This window comes from Sorex fumeus, unplaced genomic scaffold (assembly GCF_029834395.1).
Source record: "Sorex fumeus unplaced genomic scaffold, SorFum_2.1 ptg000131l, whole genome shotgun sequence".
NCBI lineage: Eukaryota > Metazoa > Chordata > Mammalia > Eulipotyphla > Soricidae > Sorex > Sorex fumeus.
In genome coordinates this window covers 22,296,697-22,318,841 of record NW_026606188.1, presented here as the reverse complement: position 1 = coordinate 22,318,841, position 22,145 = coordinate 22,296,697, and the positions used below count along the sequence as shown (strand labels likewise).

The window sequence follows — 22,145 nt, the reverse complement described above, 5'->3', positions numbered from 1 at the left end:
ATAGTTGCAGTGCCACCCCTCATTAAAAAGCCCCTGATACTCAAGCCTCTCTGTTTCACTGAGTCTAGTTCTTCGGTGACCATTTGTGAGTTTTTTAGTAAGATTGTACATATGACTGAAATAATTGGTAACTTCCTTTCTCATTTCACTTCTCATAATCACCTCAAGTTCTATCTACTTCTGTCTCAGAAGGTCTGATTTCATCCCTTCCCCGCATTTTGGCCAAACGCAGCATTCATTCCAGCCCTTTGAGCCATCTTGCTGCCCTGATTTAATTTTATTTTAAAGCAATAATTGTTTATGTATCATGAATACAATTTATTTTTAATTTCAGTTTTTCGACCATATTCCACTGGTACTTGAGGACTGCTCTTGACTGTGTGCTAAAGAGTCACTCCTGGCTGTGCTTGGGTGCTGGTTCTTGAATCAGTGTCACCCATATGCAAAGCCTTACCCCGTACTATCTCTCTGACGCCATTGTTATTTTATTTTTGCCTGAAGGAAATTTGAAACAAAACAAGTTTGAATAGGTATAATAATTAAGAACTATTTATAGCCCAGTAGGGCAATATGAAATATGAAAAATATGAAAAATATATAGTACTTGAGGGCAGGAGATGTTCCTCAAATAGTAGAGCACAAGCCTTGCATAGTCAAGGACTTCGGTTCTATCTTCAGTACCACTTGGCACCCTAATGCTAGGTGTGCTGCCCCATGCCCCGGGGGTGGTTGAAGAATGTCATGAAATAACTGAATGACAGTAGCTAAGAGGCAGTAGAGAATAGAGGTGCATCTGGAGTCATTTTTCCTGGGCTTGAATCCTGTGTTAACTGCTTAGTATTTGTGTGACTTTAGGCAGGCACCTTAGTCTCCTAGTGCTGTAGTAGTCTCATTTGCAGAATAGGGAGAATAAATAGTACCTACATCGTAGACGTGTCAATGAAATTCCTGAGATACATGTAGAACACAAGAATAGCCCCTTACTAGCACAGTACTGTAAAACACTGGACAAAAACTTAACTGAAAAAATAAAAGCACCTCTTTTAAAAGCAGACTGTTGGGTGGGGGACAAATGGAGTGACAGGGCATTGGTGGAGGGACTTGGACACTGGTGAAGGGATCATGTTGAAACATTGTATACCTGAAACCTAATCATGGATAACTTTCTAAGTTCATGGTGACTGAATTAAAACAATTTGTTTTTTAAAAGAGCAGTGCCTGGGGTAGGAGTGATAGTACAGTGGATGGAACAGGTGCTTGCCTTACAGCCGACCTGGGTCTTTAGTCCCCAGCACCATCCTCTGATCCCACCAGGAGTAATCCCTGAGCACAGAGCAGGAGTAATCCCTGAGCACCACCAGTTGTAGCCCCTCCCCCCCACCCCAAGAATACAAATAACAACAAAAAAAGAAGTGCCTTTGGGCTAGAGAGGTAGGACATCCTTCACCCATATTTGATCCCCAGTACCTCATGTGGTCCCCTGAGCAGCCCTGCCAAGAGTGATTCCTGAACACAGCCAGAAGAAAGCCCTGAGTACCCCTGGGTTTGGGTCAGGTGACTCCCCCACCTCCCCAAAAAAAGACTTTGTTTATAATAGGAACTCAGACATTTGTTACTGTTACTTAGTTTTAAATTCAAAACATTTTTAGTTTCTTTTTTAAAAATTAACTTATGCAGTGACTTACTTTACAATAGCTTTCAGGTTGTTAATTTTGTAGTCGCAGAATCACTACACCCTACCTCCACTAGTGATTCAGATCCCTTCACCATTGTCCCACTGTCCCTCCTCCCTGTCCCCGAGAATCTCCTCAGCCTCCAGTTCTATTGATCATGCCTTAGAATTTCTTTCCATTAGAAAATTGTCTGATACGTTTGTTCCTTTAAAGTCCACATGTGAGGTCAACAGATACTTATCTTTTGCTTTCTGACTTTCCAGTTCCATCCCAGTTTTAACAGACTGCAAAGTCTCATCTCTCCTCCCAGCTGAATAGTATTCCCTTGTGTATGTAGTGTAGTCTCCTTGTCCACTCATGTGTTGTTGGGCACTTGGATTGTTTCCAGATCTTGACCATCAGTGAACTTTGGTGTGCTCGTGTCTTTTCAGATTAGTGTTTTTGCATTCTTGGGGTAGATTTCCAGGAGTCGAATCATATATGGAAGTACTTTTTTGTTGTTTTGCTTTTTGGGTCACAATTGGCAATGCCTAAGGGTTGGTTACTCCTGGCTCTGCACTCAGGAATAACTCCTGGTGGTGCTCGGGGGACTGTATGGGATGCTGGGGATCAAATCTGGGTTGACCATGTGCAAGGCTTTACCCACTGTACTAGTGCTCTGGCTCCTATGGAAGTTCTTTCATATGTTGTGCAGAGTCTCCAGGTGTTTGCTTTAAGAGGCTAAACCATGTAGCAGTCCCAGCAATAGCGAGTGAGAGTTCTTTTTCACAACACTTCCACTGAAACTTGCTGTCCAGTCCAGTCTTTGTGAAATAGACTGTTCTGACTGGTGTGACTGATATCTCATTTTTTTTTAACTTGCATTTCACTGATAGTGATGATAAGCATTTTTTCATAAGAACATTTTTTATCAGTCATTGTTACCATGGGAGGACTAGAGACTGTTAAAGAAACACTTCTGAAAGGGTACTGAATTTTCCTGTATTTTCTTTTCAGCTCTGGCCTGAAGCCAAGGTCCAATGTCATCAGTTATGTCACTGTCAATGATTCTCCGGACTCTGACTCTTCATTGAGCAGCCCTTATTCCACGGATAACCTGAGTGCGCTCCGGGGCAACAATGGCCCGGGGGCGGAGGGGCCCAGCAGCAGAGTCGGGGATGGCACTAGCACCCGTACCATCATTGTGCCTCCACTGAAAACTCAGCTTGGCGACTGCACTGTAGCAACCCAGGCCTCAGGTGATGTTTGTGCAGTGAGAGTGGAATCCTTGGATGTGTGTGTGCTTTCTGCTTTGCTGGGATCCGCTTGTGGCAGCATCCTGTGGAACAGCTATCTTAGTTCATTTAGAAATTAATTTCTTGTGATAGGAAGTTATGTTTGGCCATCAGCTTATCTTCCTATGTTCATTTTACTTGAATTGGCATAAAAATTTTTCTTTTTAGATATATTCATGTTTGTGGTAGAGCTGATGGTCAAGATATACATTATATAAAGGGAGAATTAATCTTCATTTGCCACTGATTCAGATTTCACATTCTAGATGTGGACATGACAATAATTTTCCAGAAAGTTGTACTTTTGGGAGAAACGTATAGTTTGCATGTTTTTTCACCCAATGTCAATGCATCTGTGTTTTTTGTTCATCTTACTATCAGACTAAATAACACCACCTTTATTGTGTGGTAGAGACTGGGCCTAGACTCCCAGGCTCAGTCACTATTATTAGGTGGACAGCATTCACTGCAGCAGCAGGCCTCCGATTCCCAGGGCTTAACAAGTGAAGTTGGTTTCTTACTTCAGTGACTTGCAGTGCAATGCTCCTGCTTGGAGGGTTTGCAGTGTATGGGTCAGAACTATTGTCATTTCTTTACTGTTACATAAAAGTCTAGGCTCTATGAGAATATGGGCTGTCTTAAATATACAGAATTTGTGTTTCAAGTGGTTCCTTTGCACTTGACAGATTATGATAATATTTGTTGAAATGGAACTTTTGAGGTTCCTTTATGGAGCTTTGTGTCAAGACAGAAAAATAATTTTCTGTCAAAAAATAATGCATTTTCTGTTTTTCTGGCATAAATGTGATTGAAAAAATAAGGTAAAGGTAAAGGTAAAGGCCCTCCCGTTGATCGTCGATTTGCTCAAGCGGGCCCAGTAACGTCTCCATTGGAGACTTTGTTGTTACTGTGTCTGGCATATCGAATACTCTCGATAGCTTGCCGGGCTCTCCGAAAAAATAAGATTCTCATGAAATCTTAAGTCTTGTGTACCGCATGAAAATGTGACCTAATGTGGTTGATTCCATGTGAGGTTTCCTATGGTCTAGATATCACTCATCACTAATTAAGCCCTTGTCCTTGTTTAGGCCTCCTGAGCAGTAAGACCAAGCCAGTGGCCTCAGTGAGTGGACAGTCATCTGGATGTTGTATCACCCCCACAGGGTACCGAACACAACGTGGGGGGACCAGCACAGCGCAGCCACTCAACCTTAGCCAGGTAAGAGCTAGGGGCTGCTGTCTTCCAGTTGGGGTCCCCCCTGCTGTTCCTCTCTGGAGAACCCTGCTTCTGGTCGGACGGCTGAATAAAGTCAGATGAAGCCTTTGTATCAAGCAGTTTTTGTAGCCTGCGTCATATCTGCATATTTTCTTTTCTTCTACTGAGTATGTTTAGTTAGTATTGACCTCCCATGTTTTCTGCCAGAATGCCCTGATCTATTTTGGAAGATGAGAGAACGTCTGGAATTTGGAAAGAACCTAGGATGCTTACATCTGTACCTGGCTCTCGACGTACTTTTGAGACTAGATTCTCTTCCTTTATCTCCCAGGTCATAAATAATGTGAACTTAAATGTTTACTTTACTTGAGACAGTGAAAAACTTTGTGGCCACTTAGCTGATTGTAGTTCTCCATGTTGCTTGAATGTGGAGCTTTTCCCTCCACCTAATCCTTTGATGGACTGTGGAGGGTCACTGTGTTTTTGTTTTAGTTTCGGGGCCACACCCGGGCTTGCTCCTGGCTCTGCGCTCAGGAATCACTCCAGGTAGTACTTAGGGGACCATATGGGTTGCAAGGGATTGAACCTGGGCCAGTTGCTTGCCAGACCTGCTGCACTGTCGCTCCAGCCCCAAGGTTACTGTTTTTTGTGTTCATTTTTTTTTTCCTCAGCTAAGTTTGTCTTATCTGTCCTCCAGTATTTCAAAAAGTGTAAAGATGAGGGTATGAGAGAGAGAGAGAGAGAGAGAGAGAGAGAGAGAGAGAGAGAGAGAGAGAGAGAGAAGAGAGTACAGAGAAAGAGAATATGTGTCATGTGCAAAAGAGAGAACAAGAATGAGAGAGAATGCAAGTGCAAATGGAAGTTCAAGTTAACACTTGTGTTTTAGTCTCCACATTTCCAGAGGGATATGAAGGAAGCATCAGCAGGCAAGAAAGGTTAGGACAGATCCCTAATCACTGACTGCCAGAACAGGGTGAAGTTGAGTCAATAGCCCTAAGTTGCAGGTGTGGGTAAACCTATGAACCCTGTATTCCAGCTCCCCGCTCTGCTCTTGTTGTACCTGTGCACACTTCAGACCAGACTGCTGGTATCTGGGTGAGGACTGGGTTAGGATCTGTTCTGCCAGGGGGCAGAGGGCTGGCTGGCTGACTTCTGACAGCATTTCCAGTCTGGCAGGTTGTGTGCTGTGGCAGCCCAGAAGTAGGACAAGTTCTAACCTCTGCTGTCAAGTTGGTATTTGGTGCTCCGAGCTTAGAGTGGCCTCAGGATTCCTCACTCCCTTCTTCCTTCTTCCAGAACCAGCAGTCATCGGCAGCTCCCACCTCCCAGGAGAGAAGCAGCAACCCCGCTCCCCGCAGGCAGCAGGCGTTTGTCGCCCCGCTCTCCCAGGCCCCCTATGCCTTCCAGCACGGCAGCCCCCTGCACTCGACAGGCCACCCACACCTGGCCCCGGCCCCTGCTCACCTGTCCAGCCAGCCTCACCTGTACACGTACGCTGCTCCCACCTCCGCAGCTGCACTGGGCTCCACCAACTCCATTGCTCATCTCTTCTCCCCCCAGGGCTCCTCACGGCATGCTGCGGCCTACACCACACACCCCAGCACGCTGGTGCACCAGGTCCCCGTCAGTGTTGGGCCCAGCCTCCTCACTTCTGCCAGCGTGGCCCCCGCTCAGTACCAACACCAGTTTGCCACCCAGTCCTACATTGGGTCTTCCCGAGGCTCAACAATTTACACTGGATACCCGCTGAGTCCCACCAAGATCAGCCAATATTCCTACTTGTAGTGGCGCGTGTGAGGAAGGAAGGCCCTGCTTGCCTGCCCTAGCCTGAGTCGTAAACACCTCGGCTGCACTCCTCCCTGGCCCTCTGGAACTCCGGCAGCTCAGTCTGCAGGGTGCGCTCATGCCAATCCTTCTCTGGGGAGCCATGTCAGTGTTGACTGCATTGTTGTAGTCTGCAAAAGTCTGTCCTGTTTTTTAATTTTTTTATTTTTGTGACAGCGTTTTTGGTATTTGGAAGAATTCAGATGTCCATCTTCTGCAGTTGCTAAGGAAGAGAAATGGTTCTGAAGTTACCTTCTGAAAAATAATAACATTGAAAAATATTTTGTGTCTCTGACTTGATTTCTATAACTGCTTTTAAAAAACGAGCTCTTTTGAAAATTTAACTTTTGTTTCTTAGAATTGCTGGTCAGAGGGAAAATGTTGATAGAAGTTGGACTTGAAATCTGGACAAGCAAGAATTACTACTTTTCTTTTAAATTAAAAAATTAAAAATTTGCCATTTTGTTTTATAGGCCTCTTGAGCAAGTCTGTATTTACTATCAGGCATTTCTCCTCAAAATTTTACCTTTGTTTATAGGACATTTAAACTTTCAGTGTGTTTATTTTGTTTTCATGTCACATTAAACTTAATGGGAAATTGCTATTGTTGTAAACTGGTTACATACTACTCTGAGTTGCTGTTGGGATTCTTTCGTTTTTATTCTAAAGTAGTGTTGAAAAGGCAGCTCACCAGTGGCTGATGTTCTTAGTGTGAGAGATTGAATGTGTCAGGTATTCTTGTTAGATGAAGCACCAGTGCAGTCTTTTAAGATTATACTTTAAAGACCCTTCTCTCTCTGATTCAGTTTAAATTTTATTCTTGGAAAAGCTGTTAAGGTGGTTATTATTGTGTGGTGGTGATGGTTTTATTATATGCAAAATCTCTGTATTATGTGATACTGGCATTGATGAGCTTTGCCTACAGATTAGTATGAAATTTCAGTAATACACCTCTCTTTCTCTCTCTCTTTTTCTCTTTATCTCTTTCTCCTCGCCTCTCTCTGCATCATCTCTCTCTCTCTCTCTCTCTCTCTCTCTCTCTCTCTCTGTGTTCTGTGTGATTTATTTGGGGAGAAAGCTAAGAATCTGAAACCAGATAAGAACGTTATTGTGTATAGCTTTTATACTTTAAAGTAGCTTCGTTTGTATGCCAGCAGCAAATTGAATGCTCTCTTATTAAGACTCATACAATAAGTGCATGTAGGAATTGCAAAAAAATATTTTAAAAATTTATTACTGAATTTAAAATATTTTAGAAGTTTTGTAATGGTGGTGTTTTAATATTTTGCATAATTAAATATGTACATATTGATTAGAAACTATAACAAGCAATTTTTTTTCTGCTAACCCCAAATGTTATTTGTAATCAAATGTGTAGTGATTACACTTGAATTGTGTATTTAGTGTGTATCTGATCCTCCAGTGTTACCCAGGAGATAGAATTGATGTCTCCATTGTATTTAAACCAAAATGAACTGATACTCGTTGGAATGTATGTGAACTAATTGCAGTTATATTAGCGCATTGTTACTGTAGTGCTGAGTGAGCAGGGGCATTGCCTGCAAGGAGAGCAGACCCTTGGGCTTGTTTTGCACAGGTGTGTCTGGTGAGGAGTTGTTCGTGTGTGTCTCTTCCTTCCCTCCCTCCCTTCCCTTATTGTAGTGCCTTATATGATAACGTAGTGGTTAATAGAGTTTACAGTGAGCTTGCCTTAGGATGGACCAGCAAGCCCCCGTGGACCCTCTGCTGTTCACTGGGATTTACCAGAGCAGGATTAGTAGCCGTGTTGTGTAAATACATTGTTCTCAGTTTCCCTGCTGGCATTGGAAAATACAAACAGCATTTTTCTCCTTTACTGCCCCTTTCCATGTTGGAATCCTAGCAGAAGTTCTCACAGAAGCATCTTCCCTTTGTGGCCCTCTCACTGTGCATTGCTACCTTGCTTCTGTGAGAATTCAGAAAGCAGGTGAGAGGAGTCAAGCCAATAGTATGTCTGCATTTTTTCTTTTTTAAAGTATGTGCAATCACTTAGAATGAGAGGGTTTTTTTCTTTCTCCCTTTTCCTGTGTGGTAGTTCTTCCTGCAAATAGTTGACATTCCTAGTGAAATATTTACTTGTTGAAAAAAGATAAACAGATGTGTTTATACCAAAGAGCCTGTTGTATTGCTTACCACATCCCCATGCTACAAGGAGTTGTTTTGTGATGCCGCTGGTGACAGAGAACTCACAGAAAAGTTTCTCTGCTGGTGAAGATGAGAAGGACCCAAAGCCCACTGAGGCGTTGGGCATTTGTGGTTTCTAACAACTATATTCTTGGGGCCCTTCAGCTGTGAAATTGTCCTTGTACTCTTGGCTTCTGCACGGATCTGGGTCAAATAGAGGGTACTGGGGGCGGGATTTATGTCCCTGCCACTAAGAGACTCGGGAAGAAGGCAAACCCTAAGATACTGGTGTGTTCCATCAGAATTGAAAATGTCGTCTTGAGGGGTAAGTCTAGGACTGGTTCTTTGTGGAGATGGTGTCAAGGAGGTGCAGGATGGAGATGGGAGATTTCCTGGAGCCTGGTCAGCACTGCACCAGGTGGAACCTCAAGGAGCTGTCAAGGGTTCGGAGTTTCTTCTTTGAAGCAGTAAGGACTGCCAGGGTGTGTGGGGGGTGGGGTGGGGGGCGGGCAGATGGTCAGTACAGCCTGCCAAGGACCTGTTGTATTTTCCAGATACTTTTCTTTTCCAATCATTATATTGAATTGTGTTTTGCAGAACTCTATTGGTCAAGATCCCTATGCAGTTTGTATGGTTTTTGTTACTAGTCAGCATGTGTGATCTCTCTGTCTCCTTTTTATGAAGCACATTCAGATTTCCTTGCTCAAAGGCAGATCTGATTTTTTAAAGAAAACATATTTTGTTCCTTATCATTCCTCTACAAGGAATAAGATTTGTTTTTTGTAAGAATGAGATGCAGGAAGAAAAAAAAATCAAACATTCCACTTGCCCCCTAATCCAGTGTCTACTTAAGATAGGAGTTTAAACTTAACACACTGAAAAGACAAAACCAAGAGCTATCACCTGACTAGTCGCATGCGAGAGTTTAGAAATTTTTCTGTTTTGGCCTGCAAATTGACATTTAAGATTTACTGTGATAAAAATCCTCCAGTGTCTGCTGAATGTGTACGAGCTCAGTGTGGCTTTCGATGCTGTCCCTGGAATATTGAACATTGCTGGCCATGACCGGATGGGAGAAGCCCTGGGAATTTAGTGAGCTGGTCCTGATCACAGTGAGGACTTAAGGCTTTAAGTCCTCTCTGAACTTGCATTTCCAGCTTCTCTCCTTGAGGGTGAGACAGAAAGTGGGGAAGGGTAAAGTACAGCCACTCCAGGCTCGTCGGGACACTTGATCCTCCAGAGTTTGGAATTGTTCCCAGGAGGTGCTACATTGCCGACAGAGCCCAGGAATAAGATTTCCAAACAATTCTAGCTATTCATCATCCTTCATCCTCCACTAGAGGGGCTAAGCTTGACTGCCCTTAGCCAGGCAAGCACCATAATGTATGTTTTATTCAGCAATATTATGCAAAACCCACTGGATGGTTTGTTTTCATATAGGAAATGAAATTGCCTCTCAGTGACTGGAATGGCCCAAGCCTGCTTCCTGTTTTGATTTTCTTTTCTTTTTTTTAAACTGATGGATGGTGCAGCATGTCTACATGGTTGTTTGTTGCTGAACTTTATATAATGTGTGGTTTTGATTCAGCTTGAAGAATAATTCACTACATGTAGCAGTACATTATATGTAATGTTAGTATTTCTGCTTTGAACCCTTGATATTGCAGTGAAGTTCCAACTTGATTAAATGTAATTTGATATGCTAGTTAATGTGTGTGATTTAAACATTTTTTAAATTTTCTTTTTTTTCTTTTCTGGTTGTGCGCTTCCTTTTACAACAAGCCTCTAGAAACAGTTTCTGAGAATTACTGAGCTATGTTTGTAATGCAGATGTACTTAGGGAGTATGTAAAATAATCATTTTAACAAAAAAATAATAGATATTTAAAATTTAATACTAACTATGGGAAAAGGGTCCATTGTGTAAAACATAGTTTATCTTTGGATTCAATGTTTGTCTTTGGTTTTACAAAGTAGCTTGTATTTTCAGTATTTTCTACATAATATGGTAAAATGTAGAGCAATTGCAATGCATCAATAAAATGGGTAAATTTTCTGATTTGTGTGCCTGTTTCTGACTTCTGTTATAGGGCGTTAACAGGATTGGCTTACTGGCATTTAGGGAGCAATTAAATACATTGCCCTTAGCACTGCCAAACCAAAAAAAAACAAAAAACAAAGATGCGTCTAAATGAGTGTTTCTCAGCCTTTTTCTGATCATGGCCTCTTTCTGACCTTGTTCCTTTCTCTGCCTCTCAGATTAACCCTCCCATCCCAGTCTCATCCTCAGCTCCCCATTAATATGATTTAACCCTGACCCTTTGGGGATGTATAGTGGGGCCTACAGAGAGCCCCATAGCGGGGTGGGAAATGCTGGTTTAGATTGATGACTGCAGACCTCTAAATAAATTTATTTGCTTCTTTTGACACGTGTTTCAGGCAGTTAATTCATCTGCAGTAGTGGCTGAAAAAGAAAAATGAGGAACATTTAGAAACATCCGTTGGACCAAGAGAAATGCCTCTTTTCTTCCATTAGATGGGAAGTCAAGATACATTAATTTGATTAAGACTATGGCAAACACTTTTCACTTTTTTTTTCCCCAAATAAAACGTGTAAGAGTATTCCTAGAAGTTTTTCTGGCAAAAGAAAGTGACAGGGATTTATTTCTAAATTATCAAGGATTTTTAATATTGTTATCTCAAGTATTTTCTTGGACACTAAACAGAAAGAGAATGAGATATTCCCTAAAGTAATTGAATTGTCTGGGGAATCTTTTAATGATGAGAAGAACCGTTGTAAATTTAATCTGCTTCGTTTGCAGTGAGGAAAGTTCTTTTTTTCAGGCAAGGGTTGAGGCCTGCATTTCCCAGTTAACCCTGAGAGCACAGAGGTACTGGTACTTAGCACGAGATGGCGCCAGTGAGCTGTAGAACGCGTTTCCCACAACCACAGTGGCCTTTACCCACCTTTCCCTGTTTTCTGCTTCCACTGAACCAGACACAAAGCAGTTTGTGATATTATTGCTGGGGAAAGGGCAGATTAACAGGCTATTTCTTAACTTGGTCTCAAGAAACCTAAAATAGAGAAGAGTTTACTAAGTTTTTTCTGGATTCTGTCTCTCCCAGCTCGCTCCTTCTCTGCCTGACAGCCCTGGCTTCTGCATTTCCTTCCCTCCTCTGGGGAGCCTGTAGCCTAGGCAGGAGGTGGTTAAGGCTTTCTGACTGTTCTGCAACAGGCCATCTGTGTTTGATCAGTCCAGGCGGAAAGGGCTGGGGGGTGGGGGAGGAGAGGAGGGCATTCCAGAGTAGTGAGAGAGCCCAGGGATCCAGAGGAGACTCCGCCTCCGGAGCTAACCAGGACCCAAGTGGCGGAGCCAGGGCTCGCTCCTCGTACTCTGGCCCTACTCTCTGCTGCCATGGCGCCTGGCACTCCTCTCCTGCTCTGCTTCCTTTTGTCCTGGACCGGTCCCCTTCGGGGACAGCAGCCCCACCTTGTGGAATACATGGAACGCCGCCTGGCTGCCTTAGAGGTGAGTGACGGCCGCCTCTAGGTCAGCGTGGGAGGATTCTCCGTCTCCTCTTGCCAAGCCCTCTTTTCTCCCTGCTCAGGCCGATTGAGGCATTCCAAAGCAGATGGGCGCGCTTGTTTTGGGCACCCCTCAGAGTGGGATGGAGAAAGGAAGAGTGGAAATGAGAGCTCAGGTGGTGAGGATGCATCTTGAAATGAGCTGATGACTCTTGTGAAGCTGAAGTTCCCAGAGAGTGCAACTTTCTGCCTTTTAAAAAAGTTTTTAAGTAGTGCTGGGAGTCAAACTCAGGCCCTGTGTGCAGGGCATGCTTTTCACCCTGAGCCACATCCCAGCCTTCTGAACGCTTAGCTATCCACCGCTCAGATGCCCAGGAGGTGAACTGTCCTAGAGTAGCGATCCTCTTCTACACCCTCTTGCCCTCAGACCCCCGAGAAACACCAAGGGCTCACTGAGAACACGCAGAGCATGCATCTTAAGACGAGAGACCTGGGGACTCAGCTGGGCTCTTGGCTCACTTTGGAGGGAACAGGGAAGTATGGCTGCATGGTGCTGGCGCCTGTTCCCACTCCCTGGCTGGGCCTCTCCTGCTAGGGTGTTGGAAGCCTCAGGCCTCCCGCCTGCCCCCCTCACCCCTGCAGGAGCGTCTGGCGCAGTGCCAGGACCAGACTAGTCGGCATGCAGCCGAGCTGCGAGACTTCAAGAACAAGATGGTCCCGCTGCTGGAGGTGGCTGAGAAGGAGCGGGAGGCGCTCCGGACCGAGGCTGACTCCATCTCGGGGCGGGTGGACCGTCTGGAACGGGAGGTGGACTACCTGGAGACCCAGAACCCCACTCTCCCCTGTGTCGAGGTGGATGAGAAGGGGACCGGAGGCCCAGGCACCAAAAGCAAGGGACGAAGAAATGAGAAGTATGACATGGTGACAGGTAACGGGATTTGAGAGCAGCCTTGGAACTCCCACCCGGGCGGCTTCTTGCCTTCCCACTTTCCCTCCTCATCCCAGTCCACATTGGCTCTAGCTTTGGGGATCTGTTGGGGAGAAGTTTCTGTCAGGTTCATGAAGGAGTCTCTGGGGATCCAGGCCTTTGTGGCACCCTTCCTCCTCCTGCCCTTCCCACCTTCTGTTCCCCAATGGCGCATTCCTGGTTTGGGACTGGGGGTTCGGTTAGGCACCTCATTCTCACCTGTGCTGGCTTTCCTGTGCTTTCCTCCCTCCCCACCAGACTGTGGCTATACCATCTCCCAGGTGAGATCCATGAAGATCCTAAAGCGGTTTGGTGGCCCCACGGGTCTGTGGACCAAGGATCCTCTGGGCCCGACAGAGAAGATCTTCGTGTTGGACGGGACCCACAATGACACAGTGTTCATCTTCCCGCGGCCACGGGACTTCACCCTGGCCATGGCTGCCCGGAAGGCTTCCCGGGTGCGGGTGCCCTTCCCCTGGGTGGGCACGGGCCAGCTGGTCTATGGTGGCTTTCTGTACTATGCCCGAAGGCCCCCTGGGGGACCAGGTGGGGGTGGTGAGGCGGAGAACACACTGCAACTCATCAAATTCCACCTGGCCAACCGCACGGTGGTGGATAGCTCCGTGTTCCCAGCCGAGGGCCTGATCCCCCCCTATGGGCTCTCAGCCAGCACCTACATCGACCTGGCAGCCGACGAGGAGGGCCTGTGGGCCGTCTATGCCACCCGAGAGGATGACAGGCACCTGTGTCTGGCCAAGCTAGACCCGCAGACGCTGGACACAGAGCAGCAGTGGGACACGCCCTGTCCCCGGGAGAACGCAGAGGCGGCCTTCGTCATCTGTGGGACTCTCTATGTTGTCTACAACACTCGCCCTGCCAGCCGGGCCCGTGTCCAGTGCTCCTTTGATGCCAGTGGCACCCTGAGCCCGGAAAGGGCAGCCCAGCCTTATTTCCCCCGGCGGTACGGGGCCCATGCCAGCCTCCGCTATAACCCTCGTGAGAGGCAGCTGTATGCCTGGGACGATGGCTATCAGATCCTCTACAAGCTGGAGATGACGAAGAAGGAGGAAGAGATTTGAAGAGCAAGCCTTGAGTTGTAGGGCTCTCTTGTCCACCCTGGTTTCCATCCCACTCAAGTGCCTGCTCTGCCACCTCTAAATGTTGGCCACCTGTGCTTCCAGTCCCCTTGTTTTAGTCAGTGGAAGCCAAAATCCTCATCTCCCTTCATCTCCTGGGGACCCTGTCAAGTTGTGACAGTTGGAAGGGAACAAATCTGAGATGCTGCCTCCTGTTCTGCCCGAGGTCAATGAGTTCAGGCCTGAGATTGAGAGCCCCAAGCCCTGACTGGGGGTGACCCCAGGGAATGGAAGAGTATGTCTTGTCTCATGAGTCTCAGGAGGTAGAGTGAAGCCGACTTTGAGCTCTGCCCTCACCTTCTCCCTGCAGAGCCCTGAGGAGCGGCATGCTGCCCACATCATTCTGTATGGAAACATTTCACATTAAACAGAAATCCATGGCTCCTCTCTTCCCTGTGTGTTGGGGGCAGGGGGTGGGGAACCCCCAGATCTCTCCCCTTGACTCTCGTCTCACTCCTCCACCCTCAGCCCTGAGCCCCATTAGCGGGGAGAGGGAATGTGTCCAGGCTGTGAGGCGCCGAGGGAAGCCCCAGATCCCGCCTGGCTCCTGGCACGTCCCCTCAGGCCTCAGGCCCTGGGCAGAGCCTCCAGCTTCAACCCAGCTCCTAGAGGGCTGCAAGCAGCAACCAGAGTTTCGCTTGTTCCCGCTGTGTGGTAATTCAAGCCTTTCAGGCTCATGTCGTTGGGACGATCTTCCTTCCCATCATCTCCCCGCCTTCTGTTCCCTGTTCCTGTCTCCTGGGCCAGGTTGCACAACTGTTGTCTGGACTGCTGTGGCTTTCTGCTGCCACAGTGTCTGCGGCTCGGGCCGGGAGGGGCAGTGACCCACCTCAGATGCTCTGACCAGCTTCCCATGTTCTTTCTCCTCTCACAGCCCCTACTCCCCACCCCAGTCCTGGAGCTGACGTCTATTCAGGCGCCTGGCGATTTAACCCTTCCTGGCCTGCTTTCTGAGTCCTGGGGTTTAAATTGCAGGACCATCCTGGGCAGAGACAGGACCCCAAGAGGCGAGTCTGCCCCTGACCTAAGCCCCCGTACTCAGGAGCACGTCTTACCCGATAGTCTCTCTTACCCGATAGTCACGGCCAGGGGTCCTCAGGCAGCAGGAGCCCTCGTGATGCTTTCCCCCTGGGGTGGGGGGGGGGGCGGTGGAGGGGAAAGGAACTGAGTCTTCCCCACCCAGCACCCCCAGCTAGGATGGAGTGAAGCAGTCAGGCTCTGTGATGCGCCTTTTGTCTTCCTTTTCTCAGCAGAGCTGCTCCTGACAGTAGGGTGATGGGGGAAAAGAAAGGCCCCTCACAAAGCCGAGGGCTGAGCCACTCCCCTCAGCTCTCTCCTAATGTGGGGCTGGCAGCAGTAATCACCGCCTGTCAGCGTGCTGGGGTCTGCCCACGGAACATCTGGTGTGAGGAGCGGGAGTCCCCCCCCCCCCAACTCTCCTGGAGGCCTGGAGAGAAGAGGGCGCGGGGCCTCCAGGGGGGCAGCATGCCCTGGAACGTGGGCACATGCTCTGCTTCTTCCCACTGACACTGCGTTGGCGTCAGGTAAGTGACTCGGGCTGGCTCGTCTAGGCTGCTGCCTGACAGCATGGCGCATTGGGAGCGACCTTCTGGTGGCTGAGGAGAGATGAGCGCCGGGCTCGGGATGTGTCACCGACACACAGCCAGCCAGGAGTGCGTATAAGTGCCCAGGATGTGACTGGGAGAGTGTGTGTGCTTTGCACTGAGACATTCCTGGCTCCATCCCTGCTCTGCCAACAAAACCCACAAGCCTGCTTTCTTTTGTCTTGTTTCTGGGCCACACCCAGCTGTGCTCAGGACATCCTCCTGGCTCTGTGCTCAGGAATCACTCCTGTGGGCTCAGGGACATTGTGTGTGAAAGAGTCTACAGCCATCCCACTCTGAATATGCCTGGCCTCAGCGGGAAGGGGCAGCCCAATCCCCCTTGCCCACTGCTGCTTGCAGCTCCTCTCTAGCTGATTCAAGCCTATAGTTTAGTCCCCCTGTAAATTCCTGGGCTCTTGGGCACTGGATAGTTTACGCTTTCTCAAGACCATACATTCTCACAGGAGACTAAGAGATAATGGACAGTAGCCAGGGAGATGGTGGAATAAATAATCTCAAAGACCCTAAATACATATAGGGTGTTAGTCTTATCTCAGTGACACAGATGGGCCCTAAATTAACAAAACTTCTCTGGGAAAGAAATGGAAATCTTCTCATACTTGGATAAGTAGCACAAAAACCCAGTTTTTCAGTAAAATCAGAAAAATGAGCCATACTTAGTCCTATACTAATTTCCTTCCTGCACAGCAAGTTTCTATTTTCCAATAAACTTTGCTATTTTCTAACTCTGGGTCTGAGCATTTTTATTACTCAGTATTATCAAGAACCTGGGAACTGTGCACAAGCACAGAGGTCCGCCCTCACTGCTTCTGCATCATGTGGCATCAGATTGGACCCATGTCAGCCATGTGGAAGGCAAGGGCTCTACCCACTGAACCATCATTCCAGTCCCCAAACCTGGTCATTTGCTTCCACTATGTGTGCCTACCTTGGTGGCATCTTTTGGGAGCCTGCTTCCTCTAGGAGAGAGTCTGGAGAAATAAGGGTCATGTGGGGGCCAGGGTTGGAAGGTGGGAAGGAAGAAGAAAGCAAGCTTAACATTGGGTAGTGGTGGTGGCAGGGAGTGGGGGAGTAGAGAGATAATATAGTGGTAAGGTGTTTGCCTTGCATGCAGCTGATCCAAGTTCAATCCTAACACCACATAGGGTTCCCTGAGCACCATCAGGAGTGATCTCTGAGCACTACTGAGTGTGGCTCCCAATTCTTCTGGCAGAAGGAGGCATAAAACTTTTTTGGAAAAGGTCACTTGGACTTTTCTGAAAGGGCAGAAAGCTCTGGGGCCTTGTTACTAGATTCCAGTTGCAAGTGCTGTTTTGGGAGAATTCTGGAAGGTGAGTGAAGTGCAGGCAGATCCTGTGAATCATCTGCATGCATTAGCCCAGACAACCCAAGGAGAACCTCAGGGGCCAACCTCTCTCCCGCAACAGCCTCCTTTCCTTTGCACTGAACCCCTCATAATGTAGGAACTCTGGCTTGGGTAGAACAGAAGGTTGACAGGAGACCAAAGGATAAGCAAAGGCCACCTTGAGGCCTGGGGGAGTCAGAGAAGCTGAAGCCCCCAAGAGAAGTGGCCATCTGCACACCTGGCTCTGGGGAGTAAGCAGCCTGGGAATGGGGGTGCTGGGAACTCCCGGAAGCAGGAGGGCTTTCCTGCTGTGGAGCCGGCTGGTCCTGCTGTCTGCCCCATGTGTTTCTCTGATGGGGTAGGCATGCCTTCAGGCGAGGGGACTTCCCAGGGTCTGCCCTAACTCCTGGGCTCTGATCTTTGTTTTCTTTTTAACTTTTTTATTGAGGTACTGATAATTTAAAATTGTTAATCACACTTTTTTGGTTAGTGTGTATGTGTGTGTGTGTGTGTGTGTGTGTATGTGTGCGTGTGTGCGTGTGTGCAGAGGGTGGAGTGGGGCCCACTCCCTGTGGATCTCAGGGCTTACTCCTGGCTCTGCTCAGGGATCACTCCTTGCAGTCTTGGGGGCCCATATGGGATGTTGGGATTCGAACCTAGCTTGGTCACATGCAAGGCAAGCGCCCTTCCTACAGTACTGTCTCGGGTCCCGTTAATCACACTTCATGGATAGGTTGGGTCCCAAGGTCCCTCCCAACCACCCTCACTCCCATGTAAGCTCAGTTCTAGATAAAATCTTCAGTACTGATGCTTTGTATATTGCTTACTGTTCCTCTTTTCATCCCACATATGGGAATTTTGCTTTTTGGTGTATTTCATGTTGTGTGCACCTATAAATGAGCAGATCTAAGTTCCTGAGATTCTGCAAAATTATAAATCAAAATTTGATCAAGTAAAATTCCTTTAAAAAATCGTTTACAACTTGATCACTTGACATCCCGTTACTCATTGATTTGCTCACGTGGGTGCCAGTAACGTCTCCATTCATCCCTGTTGCGTGCTAGTGTAGCCCAATGGCATCTGCTCATTCTAGGAATACGAACAGCCTCAAACCAATCGTTCAGGGTCTTGACGAAAAAGTCTGATCATTTCATATGTGGGCAGCCATGAGATCTTTTGGCGTCCCATGGAATCCATTCGGTAATGACTCTAGTCCAGTGGTCATCTCCAAATCTCATTACGTGTCCAGCCCATCTGATTTTTGATGCCTTGGCAAATGAGACAGCGTCCCTGATTCTTGATCATCAACAGAGGTTGGAACTCCAGATTCTTTCTCTCATTTGAGTGAAGCAGGTTACTCCAAGCATAGTTCTTTTGATTCCTCTTTGGGAGACCAGAATAGCGTTCTCATCCTGTTTGCGTAGGGCCCAGGTCTCTGAGGTGTATGTTAATTCAGGAAGAACAGTGGAATTGAAGAGATGTGTGCAGAGTGGGAGGTTCTTCATCCTCTTAGCTATTTCTTTTATGCTCTTGAAGGCATTCCAAGCCGCTTTCTTCCTCCTGTGCAACTCAGGTGCCAGGTCATTTGTCATGTTCTCGACCTAGGTACACCTAACTGTTGCATTCGGAGATGTTCATCCTGTTGAGAGTGAATGGAATGTCAGGAACGAGACTGTTTCTCATAAACATTGTCTTCGTGAAATTTAGCTGTAGTCTGACCTTTCCACACTCACGGTAGAAGTCGGCCAGCATTTATGCCGCTTGGCTAATGTTTGGTGTTATTACAACAATGTCATCAGTGAAACAAAGGTGGTAAGCTGCCGACCGTCTATCTTCACTCCCATTCCTTCCCATTTCAGTTGTCGCATGACATTTTTGAGGGTGGCATTGAAGAGTTTCAGTGAAATGGTATCACCCTGCCGAACCCCTCTCTTGAGGTCAATGGGTACCTCCCTGTAGAATGGTGAAATTCTGGTAGTGAATCCGTAATACAGCTCACAGAGGATCCTGATGTACTGAGTTTGAACACTCTGTTTGGCTAGGGCTTCGATGACAGTCTCAGCAGAATCAAAGGCCGGGACTCATACACAAGTGAAGCCCCATAGAACCAAGGAAGTGGGATTCTGTGACCTTGGACCAAGGCTCAACGGACACAGGAGCAGAGATCCTCTGCCTGCTCCCAGTAGCCCAGCAGACCTCCATTACCTCCACTACCTCCACTGCCCAGCCGCCGCCACGCTCCAGGATGTTTTCCAGACCACGCGGCCGACACATCATACAACACTTAATACAAGATTACCGCACCATATTTGATAGGGTTCGAATATGGTTTGAACAGCTTTTAGGGCTGTTAGAGGTCACCCTAAAAGTCTCTATCCCTCTCGGAGAGCCTGGCAGGCTACCGAGAATATCCCCCCCACACGGCAGAGCCTGGCAAGCTATTTGTGGTGTATTCAATATGCCAAAACCAGTAAATACTATGGGTCTCATTCCCCTGACCTTGAAAGAGTCACCAATATGGCAGTGCTAAGAAGGATGAGGAAGGAGAGGCTCTAGTCTAGCGGTTGTCTCCAAATCTCATTACGTGTCCAGCCCATCTGATTTTTGATACGTTGGCAAACGAGACAGCTTCCCTGATTCTTGATCGTCGACAGAGGTCGGAACTCCAGATTCTTTTTCTCATTTGAGTGAAACGTGATACTCCGAGCATAGCTCTTTCAATTCTCTTTGGGAGACCTGTTTTCCTGTTTTTTGGGGGCCCAGGTCTCTGAGGTGTATGTTAATTCAGGAAGAACAGTGGAATTGAAGAGATGTGCCCAGAGCTGGAGGTTCTTCGTCTCGGCCCGAGCGTCCGGAAAGCATACTGGAGCATGGCGGCGACTGGGCAGTGGAGGTAGTGGCCTTTTACAACTATGTAAATTTTAAAACAATATATTAGGAAGAATTCTGTGCTAGCACATTAAAATGATATGAAATAGATAAATCTTGCAATGTCAAAATTTAGTAAGAGTAAGGAGAATTGGGAATAGGTTCAGTGTGTGGTGGGGGGTGGAAATCAGAATTCTAGGCTCTGCTCTTTGCTTCTGGTGCCCTGGTGTTGGCCTCAGTGTCCCCTGCTGAGCTTCCCTTGGTCCCTGCTCCACGTGTCCTTCCCAGGAGGAGGAGACTGAGTCAACACTAAATGGCCTCTGGAGGTCAGCAGGAGACAGCGAAGATCTAAGAAGTGAAGTTGTGGGCCCATCTGTGGCCCCTTTCCTAGGGTGCTGAGCTAAGCTGTGGGCACCTGCATCCCTTCTCCATCCCTCTTTGGGTCTCTCCCCCTGGGCACTGTCCTAGGGCTGATGTCTGAATCTTTCCTCCATCACATGTGCCTGTCTGTGGCTGCAGCCTTGATGGCTCCACCCTGGCAGGTCTGAACACTCCTGCACTCCCTGGCCGTGCTCCTCGTGAGCTCTGCCACTCCCTGATGGTGGCTCTCATAAGGCCGCGCTTAAAAGATGAAATCTGTATTTATGGATTTAATAACTGCTGGAGAATTATTCATGTGGAGGCCAGCATATTTCTTCAAAGGGCAGAGTGAGAAAATAAAAACCAAGACCTCCTGCATCTCCTCTCCACGTGGAGGGGAGGCAGGTCTAGAGAGGAGCCCTCGGGTGGCCTTGTCGTCCTGGCTCTCACTGCCTCTGAGGCTGCCCCTGACATGCTGCACACCCCAGGACATCAAAACCGGGTCTCCTAGGAATTTCTGCGGCACGCTTACCTGCTCTGGGGAAGGCAGACTTGCTGGGGGAGAGACCCAAGGACAGCAGTGACCCTCGTTCCACCAGGAATTATCCCTGAGCACAGAGCTGGGAGTAGTCTCTAACACAACTGGGTGTGGCTGAACCCCTGCATCCCCCTCTCCTTCCCATGCAACAGAGAAAGAATCAGGCACTGGAGAGAAGGGAGGGGCAGCAGGGTGGGGAAGGCTGTCCTGTCTTCCAGTCTTGGCCCCCCCCCCACTCCCCAGGCATACTCCATGTCTGTTTGCAGATTCTGCAGAACGCTGAATCCTTAGCTGAATAACTCTCTTTGCTTATTTATTTTATTTTGTTGCATTAATTTGATTTTGGCAGTGCTCAGGGCTTTCTCCTGACTGCTCAGGAGTCACTCCTGGTGGTTTGAGGAATCCTATGTGGTACTGGGACTCAAATTCGAGTCAGCCGTCCACAGGGCCGTACCCACTGTACTAGCTTGTGGACCCACTTATTTTATTCCTGTTGGTTTATTTGGGGGCCCTCACCATTTGTGTTGGGGATCTGGCAGACCCAAATTAGCATGAGAGGGCTCATTTCTTACCTAACCACAAGTCCGCAGGGAATCACTGACGCCCTGCACAGATGGGCGGGCCCATGGCTTCAGTTTTGCAACTATGCCCCGCACTGGAACCACAGGACTCCCTGGAATAGCATCACCTGACCTGTCCATCATGACGCTCCAGTTGGTCCTCTAGCTCTATACCTTCCAGAGGGCCTGATCAGCCCTCCCGAGTCCCAGCTGCCTTCTCCCTGTGTGTGGACGCTGCCGCCAGCCCAGTATGCAGCATTTTCCTTGGAGTGGGGCTGACTGCCTCCCTGGAGAAAGCCCCAACTTGGGTGTCAGAGCTGCTGGTCTAGAGTCCATAACATTCCAAGTAACCTTGGAAAGTTCTTCTCTGCTTCTCTGTAACCCAGTCTGAGCCCTGCGGGAACACAGTGGTGCAGACTTGCTTTGTCTTTGTGACATTCTGGGTTTCACCTCCAGCACCAGAACCTCAAATTATTATTATTGTTGTTATTAAATTTGATTTATTTGTTTTGTTGACCACACCCAGCCATTCTCAGGCCTTACCCCTGGCTCTGCACTCAGGGATTGCTCCTGCTGGGACTTGGGGGACTGTATGGGGTACAAGACCCATACCTGCTGTATTATCGTTCGGACCCCCAGCAGAACTTCAAATTAACCAGCAGTAATTGCCCAAGTGGGTTGCTGCTGTGAGGATTTGAGATTTCATGGCCAACTCTGGCACGCTGGCTGCTGTGAACCCCCACTTTATTTGGGGGCCTTGTTTACCATTTCCACTCATGCAGGGTCAGCTGCCTCTGTGCTCAGCACTTCCTCCCTGGCACTGTGTAGTATCTTGTTTGTTTTGGTTCCCCTGACTCAGAGCCTGGCTCTAAGCTGGAGCTTGAGAAATGCTTGTCCTTGTCCTCCATTAGACTGGCAACTCTGGGCAAATTTTTCTCCCAGGGTCCTAACTCAGGTGGCACCTTGCCAGCAAGCAGAACTGTTCTTGCTGGCCTTCCCCCATAATGGATTCACAGAGAAAAAGAAACAACGCAGAGAAGGCAGAGAGTTGTCCCCCTTCTCTGCTGCATC

At 47.8% G+C, this 22,145-nt stretch overlaps 2 protein-coding genes across 3 annotated transcripts in view; both read left to right on the top strand.

Annotated features, from left to right (window-relative positions):
- HIPK1 (homeodomain interacting protein kinase 1) overlaps window positions 1-8,637 on the top strand; it is a 66,165-nt gene extending 57,528 nt beyond the window's left edge. For both annotated transcript variants that reach the window (XM_056139077.1, XM_056139076.1), the window contains exons 14-16: window positions 2,670-2,911; window positions 4,036-4,166; window positions 5,460-8,637. In XM_056139077.1, coding sequence (XP_055995052.1) covers window positions 2,670-2,911; window positions 4,036-4,166; window positions 5,460-5,948 — 862 coding nt within the window. In that variant the 3' untranslated portion in view covers window positions 5,949-8,637. The remainder of the gene's footprint in view (window positions 1-2,669; window positions 2,912-4,035; window positions 4,167-5,459) is intronic.
- Window positions 8,638-11,512: 2,875 nt separating this feature from the next.
- On the top strand, window positions 11,513-14,179 carry OLFML3 (olfactomedin like 3). The gene is made up of 3 exons (XM_056139082.1): window positions 11,513-11,679; window positions 12,318-12,603; window positions 12,901-14,179. The coding sequence occupies exons 1-3, from the start codon at window positions 11,566-11,568 to the stop codon at window positions 13,719-13,721; spliced, it is 1,221 nt and encodes a 406-aa protein (XP_055995057.1). The 5' UTR covers window positions 11,513-11,565; the 3' UTR covers window positions 13,722-14,179.
- Window positions 14,180-22,145: the final 7,966 nt, after the last annotated feature.

What these genes read in the sequence shown, in the direction of transcription:
- OLFML3 (XM_056139082.1), top strand. Translation starts at nt 11,566, where the DNA reads ATGGCGCCTGGCACTCCTCTCCTGCTCTGCTTCCTTTTGTCCTGGACC. An exon ending in GCCGCCTGGCTGCCTTAGAG is followed by an intron (nt 11,680 to 12,317) that starts GTGAGTGACGGC and finishes TCACCCCTGCAG; the next exon opens with GAGCGTCTGGCGCAGTGCCA. An exon ending in GAAGTATGACATGGTGACAG is followed by an intron (nt 12,604 to 12,900) that starts GTAACGGGATTT and finishes CCTCCCCACCAG; the next exon opens with ACTGTGGCTATACCATCTCC.